The sequence below is a fragment of the Dendrobates tinctorius genome, unplaced genomic scaffold (genome assembly GCF_039654945.1).
Source record: "Dendrobates tinctorius isolate UK_male_01 unplaced genomic scaffold, ASM3965494v1 ptg000165l, whole genome shotgun sequence".
NCBI lineage: Eukaryota > Metazoa > Chordata > Amphibia > Anura > Dendrobatidae > Dendrobates > Dendrobates tinctorius.
Genome location: NW_027361832.1, coordinates 10,159,980 through 10,171,713, shown reverse-complemented (window position 1 = coordinate 10,171,713; position 11,734 = coordinate 10,159,980). Strand labels below are relative to the sequence as shown.

The 11,734-nt window shown below is 44.8% G+C and overlaps 1 protein-coding gene across 3 annotated transcripts in view; it reads right to left on the bottom strand.

Moving 5' to 3' along the window:
* Window positions 1-1,121: 1,121 nt before the first annotated feature.
* The window catches only part of RIDA (reactive intermediate imine deaminase A), a 30,015-nt gene continuing 19,402 nt past the window's right edge, over window positions 1,122-11,734 (bottom strand). For all 3 annotated transcript variants that reach the window (XM_073550478.1, XM_073550479.1, XM_073550477.1), the window contains exons 2-6: window positions 5,410-5,515; window positions 3,725-3,779; window positions 2,860-2,928; window positions 2,392-2,447; window positions 1,122-1,419 (exon numbers count right to left, since the gene is read on the bottom strand). In XM_073550478.1, coding sequence (XP_073406579.1) covers window positions 1,351-1,419; window positions 2,392-2,447; window positions 2,860-2,928; window positions 3,725-3,779; window positions 5,410-5,515 — 355 coding nt within the window. In that variant the 3' untranslated portion in view covers window positions 1,122-1,350. The remainder of the gene's footprint in view (window positions 1,420-2,391; window positions 2,448-2,859; window positions 2,929-3,724; window positions 3,780-5,409; window positions 5,516-11,734) is intronic.

Here is an 11,734-nt window from a genome sequence, read left to right as displayed (position 1 = left end):
ATACACTGAAGCATCATATATGAGGCTTATGGGACCCATTATATTCAGGGCCATCATATTGGGAGCATTATGTTTGGAGCATGGGGCCCATCCTATACAGTATGGAACATTATGAATGTAGCTCATACTGTATGGAGCATTATATGGGGCTCATTCTGTATGGAGCACGTTGTAGTACCCATAATACTGGAAGACTATACTGTACGGTTTCAAAACTAATGTAGGATTTATAATAGACATCACTCATGTAATGTAAGTAGTAAGTGAAATCTTTGGCATTGTACTATATATTTCTCTGCCGTATCTATGCAGCATGAATTGTAGTATGTGTTAAAGGGGCCCACTGAGGCTTTCGTCCGGGGCTCATGAAAACGTGGAGTCGGCCCTGCTCTAGAGAAATGGAAAACAAGCAGGTAGGAAGGTGCATTAGGTGTTTAGCCCCGCCATGATGCACTGAGCACCTGTACTTTGTTTCAAAGAGTCCTTCTGCGCTGATAGATTACTGGGCTGTGCTTTAGAGTCCCTTTAATCACAAGAAACTAATAGAAGGTTTTTTTATTACCGTGCTGGAGGGGCAACACGTGTGCCCTAGGACTTATCCTTTCTTGCTCTAGAAAGAGCCTAAATAATTAATCAAAATTTCTTCTATCATCACAGACGTCCTTTTGTTGGGGTTTGGGAGTCAGTCTAAATTAGGTGTTTTGTGTGCTGGTTTGGGGTCTAATCCCAATATCAAAACTGGTTTATAGGCGACAACAAAATTATTAAAAGATAGATTTACTGCTGCCGTAAAAGGAAGACACCAGGCAAAACAGGTACACCGTTATTAGAGATGAGCGAATCGATTGGCCAGAACTTGACCCAACGACCACATCGGTATTTAGCCCTGTGAGCCTCATCCTACCTGCAGAAATCCACAGCGCCTCTTCTGATTCTTAGCCTTGGCTCGATGTTACACCAGTCCTACTAATCAGAAGATGTGCTGGGGATTGCGGTAGGTAGGAGGATGTTAGCTGGGCTCCCATCAGACGGCCATGGCTTACAGACTTTGGAACTGGACAAGTTTTTGGCCTAAAAGTCTGGAGAATGACTAGAAGAAGAACTCAAGTCCTGCACTGGTGCAATGTTTGAGCATTTTTAAGCAATTGCTAATTTTTTTTAATTTTTTTTTTTAAATCACACGAATCTGGAAGAAATAACATTTATTCCAATCCAAAATACCAATGCCCAGCAAAATGTTGCATACAATGTCCTGGATGCACCTCGGCACTAAACATTAGGAATGTTGCAACCATTATAGTTATTGTGATTTTATGAAATACTAAAAAGACTGTTCTGTGAAAATGACATTTATAGGGAACTGGAAACCTCAGTGATAGGTCCAAGGACTGCGATGGCTTCAATTTCTACTCTTCCTCCCTATAAAAAAAAAAAAAAAAAAATCAAAAACAATAAAGATGTTACAGTGAAGCCGATATACCTGTAAGAATACAGTGAAATGCTAAAAGGCAAAATGGGAAGACTGTCAGGTTATCATGTGGCTCCTGAAAAGCATTTTAGTTTAGAGCGTGGTCTGAAAATCCGTGTTGGTGATCAGCAGGTTGCCCCTTGCTGTCGGGGATTGCAGGGTTACATGTATACAATGAATGGTTCATGTACTCCAGGTCCAGCCAAGCTCCTCTACCAAATTATATATATTTGTTGAATAATAATAAAAAAAAGACTTAACCCTGCATTCTATGCCCCAATTAAGTCACAATGGAAAAAAATTATACTCTGCACTCGGCTTTGTCCGGCAGTCCCATAGACAATGAGTGGTACTGAGGTCGAGCATGCGCATCTCCGCTCTATTCTGCAGAACCTGAGTAACAGAACCCAAATCTTAGAATTAGGGGGGTACAAGCAGATGGTACCCCAATGATCTGTAAATTGTCCCTTATCCTATTAACTTAATATATTGGGAATAACCCTTATTTCCTTTCCAAACTACCCTGAGGAGCTAAGTTAGGAGAGATGTCTGGGATCCTTAGAACACTTATGCTCAGGACTAATCTTTGGATGCCCTTGAGACTGCTCTCTCTGCCTGTCAAGATTGCAGGAGCTCCTGTACATAAACCTGGCTACTCTTGAGCATAATTCTCAGTCTGCGTCCCATGGGATATTTTATCCCTTCAGCTTTCTCCATCGGTCAGCAGCTACTTAGTGGACGCAACCAAGGAGACCCACAGATCCTTATATAGGATTGAAAGCGTGATAACCGGGGAGCTCCTGGGACCCGCTACGTGGAGTGGCTTGTACAAAGTCTGTCTGTGCGTTGACTGATTTGCAGACACGTATCCTATTGAAATCTGTTAGCCAGTGTAGAATCATTTTTACAAAACACACACTTACTCTTGGCAAAGCAGCAACCTGGTAAGCAGCTCTTGCTGGGTAATTATTCTGAAAAACTGTGAAATTAAAACACATCATTACCGGCCCAAGTGCAGAAAATAGAGAGATTAAAATGACATCCTGTTATATCCCAGAGCCATGTGCGTTAGAATACGGATTCTCCATATACAAAGCTCAGTAGTGCGGCAAGTAGCGCAGCGCGGGGTCCACCCTACTCTCCTGTCAGGTCGGTGTGGAAACACTTGACTGGCTGCACTGAGCAGACGACCATCCCCGTCCATGTGCCGTATATGAGCTGGTTGGTGGTCACCCTGGAGCTACTGGAGATAGACGAGAATGGCTTCTTCTCAGCCGCAGGATGGCCGCAGTCCTCAATGTTTGGATTTGCTTTGATAGTTAATGTAGTTAATGCTTTTTTTTGGTGCAGAAAAGTAGACGCTACGTCGGTGACGTTTTCCCAATACTTACATTGCTTGTAAATGTCATTAACGTCATTAAAATCATTGATATCTGCCAGCAAGACTGTAGTCTTCACAACTAGAAGAAAATCATGGGACGGCGTTATGTTCGATATCATTATTAGACAATATATGCAGGTGAAATAAAAGTGGCAAAAAGACGTGTGGCTACGGCGTTGCTTCTTTACCCGTCAGCGTTTGTGCCAATAAATCCATTTTTAGACAACCAAAATGTTGTGATCACAAGGAAGTCAGACGCTGGGACCCCCAACAAGCATATGAATGAGAAGTACAAATACCCCTGTGTGAATGAGGCTCAGGTTCTGCTGCTGCTCCTGTACGCGACTGAGACAGCAGAGCATGGCGCTATCTCCGCCAATCCTAGAGCGGACGGAAAGCGCACCATCGCTCATGCACAACCTGCGCTCTAAATCCACATTCATGTGGTTGCAGGAGGTCCGAACAGTTCGACGCTGCCGAGATAAGCACTTATGCAACACACACACTGTATAACTAAGGCTGTGTTCACACACAGCGTTTTTTTTAGCGGTTTTTACCGCGGTTTTCACTATAAAACCGCTAAAAATAAGCTGCACAGTCATTTCTATGCATTTTGCACTTTTTGTGCACATTGATGTGTTTTTTACCGCGAAAAAAACGCATTGCGGTAAAAAACGCAGCATGCTCATTAATTTTGCTGATTTTTCCGCGGTTTTGGCTTCTCCCATGCGTTTAGAAACCGCTGCGGTAAAAAACGCATCAAAACCGCGCAAAAAACGCCGCGGAAAAATAGGTGCGGTTTCTGGGAAGGGATTCAGGTTTTTGTGCAGAAATTTTCTGCAACGTGTGCACTTAGCCTAAGACATCATACATACCGTTGCTGTAATCACATCCTGCTGATCTAAGAATTTCCCCCATATTCACCAAGGCCTGGAAACAACGTGAATGCGTTAATGCCATACGGATATTCTAACATGGTGGAGATATTCTACCTTACAGTCTCCAAAAACATCAACATAACATTGGCCACATATAGGAATCAAACTACGGGCTGAATACAAGACCGGAACAATTTCTCCTATTCTGATGGTTACACTTCCGACATTAACACTTTGCGGTCCAGCTCAGTGAATGAGCAGTTCTTATTACAGGGGATATTCAGATATTTGGCGGTTAATGTAAATCTCTATTTAGAAAGTATAATAAATGTAGTGCAATCTTACATTTCCAATTGTCTATATACTCAGCTCTATTACCCTCCAAGTGTCAGATATACGACCCTGAGGCTACCAGAGCAGGATCTACAGCACCATTATTATGGTACATGATGCAATACCACTAGTGATGAGCGAGTATACTCGTTGCTCGGGTTTTCCCAAGCATGCTCGGGTGTCCCCCAAAATACTTGGGAGACCACCCGAGCATGATTGGGAAAACCCGAGCAATGAGTATACTCGCTCATCACTAAAATATCACCACTACCTTGTCTACAGATTAATACATATTAATTTCAGGAATTTAGTTACCGTAATTAGGACAGTAGTGGGTGACTTTGGTAGCAGAAAGGATTTTTCCTCTGTTCGCCTTTATGGTGCATTATCAGCCATATAAAGCCTGCATAGGGCTGTACGGATCCATGGCAAAGCCTTCTATGGTGCCCATTCCACACCTCCGACTTTACAGAGGCACACCGATCCCTCTCATGGATCATTTGATCCCTTATTATCCGTGTGTCAGGCTTATTGCAGCAGCGGCTACTGGGAGAAAATTAAGTTAAGGTTACCTCAACTCTAGCCACGTGCTTCCAGTCATCGGGACGATGTAAGGAGAGGTTAAAGTCACCGCTAACTACAAAAAGAGAGCATTGTAATCTCTCCAGAACATTGACAGCCTGCTACGCGCACACACGCTGCAGGGCAGGCTGTCAATCATTGTGCCGGTGAGTGATCACAACGCACTTACTCTGTAGTGAGCAGCGAGTGTAACCGCTATGCCCTAATGACTGAAAGCGAGCGGCTGCAGGGAAGATATCACTTCATTTTATCGCTGTAGCCGCTGCTCCGGTGAGCCGAGTACACAGGATTTAAAAACCACTTACCGGCAGATTACCCCCATATCTGTAGCTTAAATAAACGTTTCTCAAACTGATAAGGTTGCTTTTACAACAATGTAATACATTTTTACAGGGTAGAAAAGCTGGAGGTTTGCCCCATGTTTGTGCTAATAAGAAGTGGTAAAACGAGAAGCTGGGGTCTGGTATGAGGGAGTGCAGCCGAGACCGGTCAAAATAGGTTTCCTGTAATGCATTTCATGGTCCGTATATGAACCACAATGCCCAGACTAACCACGAGCCTCCTGACCTGAGCGACAGCCTCAGACACAAACGTTGGTCAGTTTACAGACCGTGAAATATGTCCGTCTGAACTTGGCCTTAAAGAAATTCCGCAACTGGCAAATAAATGCTCTCACTTAGGACTCACCACAGTTCCACGGTCACTTCTAAAAGGTCAGCAGATTTTTAGTGTTTGGAGAATCATAGAAAGTACAGTAGAAATATTACCTGCTTTGCCTCATTCTTAACCCCACCAGGCACCAGCTGCCCACTCGCAGGATCCATGCCGAGCTGCCCGGACACATACATGGTCTTATCCACCACCACTGCTTGACTGCAACACAGAACGCAAGCCGACCATTACCGAAAGCAACGTTCACCACGCAAGTAGAAACAGACAGGGTTTTCATTAGTTTTTTTCCTCAACAGGAAATTTTTAGAAAAGGTGAAAGGTAATGGAATCTTCCTCTAATCCCATACTTGCCCTAAACACCTCTAAGTACACGGATTCTGCTGGGGAGGGATTTGTACTATTCGAGGCACGAGCCGCTGATATCATTGATTGACTGCAGCGGTGACGTGTGTTGTCGTCGTTACTTCACAGCTGCATCCAAAACACGGAAACCCAAGTAGCAGAGGAGAAGAGCTAGTGCTGGACTCGAGAGGGGGGCGTGTAATTCCTGTTATTTTAGAGGATTTGGGGTCCACTTTTTTGGAGATGAAAAACCACTTTAAATCCTGTTTGCTTTAATATTAGGCAAAAAAAAAAAATAAAGTCAAAAATGAAAAGAAGAAAAAACTGCACCATGTGAATGAGCTTTTAAACATTTCATTCATTTTATTGTTACAGTTACAATAATAAATGACGCTTGTTCACATGTGGCGTTTTTGATGCTTTTTTTTTTTTTTTTTTTCAGTGCGACGTCTGTATCTTGAAATCTGGTGACAGATTCACTTTCAAAAACCAATAAATCATTATTTTCTGAAACCATAACATATTTATCGTAAATTAATCAAGAATAAGCAATAAAAACCTGTTACCTGTACAGATTATGCGTTATTGTATCCGCGTGTCCGGCAACAAAACCCGCAAGGGCACAATTATTAAAAAAGCAAAAAAAAAAAACACAAAACACTATACTTCTACTGACAATTTAAGATTTGTCATGGATTTCCCTGCTGGGTCTCGTTGCTTTCCAGTCTCCTGTGATGACGTTCAGTGCTATATAACTGCTGCAGCCAATCACCATCTACTAGGGGCAGAGAAATCGGCAGCAGAGGGAAGTACTCCATTTTTTTTCACATTCAAAGAGGCTACTGACGTCCATAGAGAGATTGTTAGCAAGATTTAAAGGTTTGGACTAGTGATGAGTGAGTATACTCGTTGCTCGGGTTTTCCCGAGCATGCTGGGGTGTCCGAGTATTTTGGCGTGCTTGTAGATTTAGTTTTCGTCGTCTTATCTGTATGATTTGCGGCTTGTAGACAGGCTGAATACATGTGGGAATTCCCTAACAAACAGGCATTCCTCACATGTATTCAGGCTGTCTAGCAGCCACAAATCATGCAGCTGAGGCCACGAAAACCAAATCTCCGAGCACGCCAAAATACTCGGAGGACACTCGAGCAATGAGTATACTCGCTCATCACTAGTTTAGAGCAGATCCGTCACGGAGGACTTTAATGTGGATTCCAGCAGTAAGGTTATGTGCACACACTGTGGATTTTTTCTGCATAACCAAAGGCTTCATGATCATTGCCCTAGTCCTGATCCATGTCACAAATACAGCAATATATCTCTGTATGGCCCTGACTTTACACAAGACACATCAAAAATAAAATGCGTCATCGCACTTTGTTTCTAGGAAATAATCCAAAAACCGTGACGTGTGAACGCAGCCTAAAAGGGGTTTTCCAGTTTCAAAAAAAGTAGTCCCCAGACATGTAAAATTATTATATTAATATTATAACATGGAACCCAGCCAGAGCCCATAAATGGTCAATGGAAACTCTTTGCATCAATAATTAAAACGATTTGTAATTGTACATATATTTGTTTTTCCCATTTCTTTAAATCAAACAGACAAGCTTACAGAGAACCGGTCAGGTCAAAAAAACGCTATTAACCTGCAGACATGGGTTTAATCAGCGTTCTGAAGCTGCCGCACCGAGAGCCCCGCTGCCTGGAGGAAATGAACGTTCTTCCCCCCGGAAGCCTCCAGTTATAGAATTTGTGGCTTCAGCTATGGCGTTGGGAAACCGATGAGTATCCAGCACACTGATGGAAAGTGGTCCTTTCTTTCCTCCCCATGTCTGAATGAGGCATAATGTGGAAAATCACTCCAGGGAGGACTTGACTACATTTGCAACAGATTTTGCAACTTTTTTAAAAAGTCGCACTTGATAAATCAAGTGACACATCTGGTGTTCTCTTTAATATATGATGACACAAAAAGTTAAATATTTACCCAAGTCACTTATGACAGGTGAATAGTTACAACATTAACCATTTCCTCATTTTTCAAACATCAGAGAAGTAATCTAGAGTCCCAGAAATGGAGGGTGTCGGCGCAGCACTGGGGCATGGAGGACCTTGGTGGGACTTGCCGGAGGACTCCCATATGACTGGACAGCACAAGGCAACTCCCCGGAGATGTGGTTTTACTTATTGACAGACAGTTCAAAAGGTCGTGGTGCCCCCGGCTGGAGGTAAAGCCGACTGTCTGAAACGAAGAATCAGGTACTGGTAAAAAAAAACCATGCCGTGCCGAGCTACTACACTTTTTGCCATTAGGTTCTGTTAACGCAGAATTGTTCAATAACTCAGATAGGGTTTTTAACATTGATTTTAATAAAACAGCCAAAGTTCCATGGTTTTTAGTTTCTGCATAATTTTTTTCCCTTTTTTTGTTTATTGTACTATTTAGAGCGTTTCTTAACATGTATTCTTTTGAAGCTGCGTTTTTTTTTGTTCCCTCAACTACCCAAGGATGTTGAAAGAAAAAAAAACGATTTTGACCATGTTTCATGCGGATTTTACTAGATTTCTTCAGAAGTGCAATAAAAATGGAAATATGTTTCATATCTGGGGAACTCCAGCGTCTCTATAAATAATTTGTTTCATATACGGTATATGGAAATAAAGACAGTGGCACGATATTTGTAAAACTTTTATCCACACTGCCGGAGCTGAAAGATGCTGTATTTTATCTGCACACAATAACAAAAAAAAAAATGAATTTAAAAAAAAAAAAAAAAATTACAGCGATGTGCATTATGGGACCCTATCCTTAGGGTGCAGTCGGCAGGTGTACTACTTGTGGGAGGATCGCATCTCTCGGACTGGCCGGCGGCTCTCCGGGCCCAAACATGGCAGCCTGTATTTCTATGCAGCTCTCACACTCAGATCAGGAGAGCCGACGGCCAGTCCAAGGATTGCAGTGCGATCCTCGCGCAAGTAACACAGCCATCTTAGAGGGGATTTCCAGTTCAGAAAACTAAGTCTACACCACTGCTGCTCTGGGTGTCTCTTCTTGTTTGCAGCACTGATGTCACATCGACAGCGCTGCAGCCAATCACTAAGCTCATGCCGATGTGGCATCAGCACTGAAGGCAACAACAGACACCAGGAGCAGTGGCGGAGACTAGGTGATGGACCGAAGCTTAGGTTTTTTTTTCCCCCAAAGCAAGAGACCTGTCAATCATCTGCAGCAGTGCTGGGAGAATGTGGATTGGGGTGGATTAGTCTCAATTTCTCCTAACCAAATCACATATTGGACCCTTTCCTGCACCTGTACCGAAGCCTGCAGGCGGGGTACAAATAACACTTATAGGACATAATCTTCCTGTCCGACACCTGTGCGCTGAAACATTTTACTTATGCAAAAGTAAAAAAACAAATAAACTATTAAATAAATCTAATTCCCCTTAGAGGAGCATTAGGTCACTGCACTGTGTAGTGTAACACCGCACACGAGAACGCACAGAGATCAGCTCCATGTACAGCACACGAGAACACAGAGATCAGCTCCATGTACAGCTGTACAGCACACGAGAACGCACAGAGATCAGCTCCATGTACAGCACACGAGAACACAGAGATCAGCTCCATGTACAGCTGTACAGCACACGAGAACGCACAGAGATCAGCTCCATGTACAGCACACGAGAACGCACAGAGATCAGCTCCATGTACAGCACACGAGAACGCACAGAGATCAGCTCCATGTACAGCACACGAGAACGCACAGAGATCAGCTCCATGTAAAGCACACGAGAACGCAGAGATCAGCTCCATGTACAGCTGTACAGCACACGAGAACGCACAGAGATCAGCTCCATGTACAGCACACGAGAATGCACAGAGATCAGCTCCATGTACAGCACACGAGAATGCACAGAGATCAGCTCCATGTACAGCTGTACAGCACACGAGAACGCACAGAGATCAGCTCCATGTACAGCACACGAGAACGCACAGAGATCAGCTCCATGTACAGCACACGAGAACGCACAGAGATCAGCTCCATGTACAACACACGAGAACGCACAGAGATCAGCTCCATGTACAGCACACGAGTATGCACAGAGATCAGCTCCATGTACAGCTGTACAGCACACGAGAACGCACAGAGATCAGCTCCATGTACAGCACACGAGAACGCACAGAGATCAGCTCCATGTACAGCACACGAGAACGCACAGAGATCAGCTCCATGTACAACACACGAGAACGCACAGAGATCAGCTCCATGTACAGCACACGAGTACGCACAGAGATCAGCTCCATGTACAGCACACGAGAACGCACAGAGATCAGCTCCATGTACAGCACACGAAAACGCACAGAGATCAGCTCCATGTACAGCACACGAGAACGCACAGAGATCAGCTCCATGTACAGCACACGAGAACGCACAGAGATCAGCTCCATGTACAGCACACGAGAACGCACAGAGATCAGCTCCATGTACAGCACACGAGAACGCACAGAGATCAGCTCCATGTACAGCACACGAGAACGCACAGAGATCAGCTCCATGTACAGCACACGAGAACGCACAGAGATCAGCTCCATGTACAGCACACGAGAACGCACAGAGATCAGCTCCATGTACAGCACACGAGAACGCACAGAGATCAGCTCCATGTACAGCACACTAGAACGCACAGAGATCAGCTCCATGTACAACACACGAGAACGCACAGAGATCAGCTCCATGTACAGCACACGAGAACGCACAGAGATCAGCTCCATGTACAGCTGTACAGCACACGAGAACACACAGAGATCAGCTCCATGTACAGCACACGAGAATGCACAGAGATCAGCTCCATGTACAGCTGTACAGCACACGAGAACGCACAGAGATCAGCTCCATGTACAGCACACGAGAACGCAGAGATCAGCTCCATGTACAGCACACGAGAACGCACAGAGATCAGCTCCATGTACAACACACGAGAACGCACAGAGATCAGCTCCATGTACAGCACACGAGTACGCACAGAGATCAGCTCCATGTACAGCACACGAGAACGCACAGAGATCAGCTCCATGTACAGCACACGAAAACGCACAGAGTTCAGCTCCATGTACAGCACACGAGAACGCACAGAGATCAGCTCCATGTACAGCACACGAGAACGCACAGAGATCAGCTCCATGTACAGCACACGAGAACGCACAGAGATCAGCTCCATGTACAGCACACGAGAACGCACAGAGATCAGCTCCATGTACAGCACACGAGAACGCACAGAGATCAGCTCCATGTACAGCACACGAGAACGCACAGAGATCAGCTCCATGTACAGCACACGAGAACGCACAGAGATCAGCTCCATGTACAGCACACTAGAACGCACAGAGATCAGCTCCATGTACAACACACGAGAACGCACAGAGATCAGCTCCATGTACAGCACACGAGAACGCACAGAGATCAGCTCCATGTACAACACACGAGAACGCACAGAGATCAGCTCCATGTACAGCTGTACAGCACACGAGAACGCACAGAGATCAGCTCCATGTACAGCACACGAGAACACAGAGATCAGCTCCATGTACAGCTGTACAGCACACGAGAACGCACAGAGATCAGCTCCATGTACAGCTGTACAGCACACGAGAACGCACAGAGATCAGCTCCATGTACAGCACACGAGAACGCACAGAGATCAGCTCCATGTACAGCTGTACAGCACACGAGAACGCACAGAGATCAGCTCCATGTACAGCACACGAGAACACACAGAGATCAGCTCCATGTACAGCTGTACAGCACACGAGAACGCACAGAGATCAGCTCCATGTACAGCTGTACAGCACACGAGAACGCACAGAGATCAGCTCCATGTACAGCACACGAGAACGCACAGAGATCAGCTCCATGTACAGCTGTACAGCACACGAGAACGCACAGAGATCAGCTCCATGTACAGCACACGAGAATGCACAGAGATCAGCTCCATGTACAGCACACGAGAACGCACAGAGATCAGCTCCATGTACAGCACACGAGAACGCACAGAGATCAGCTCCATGTACAG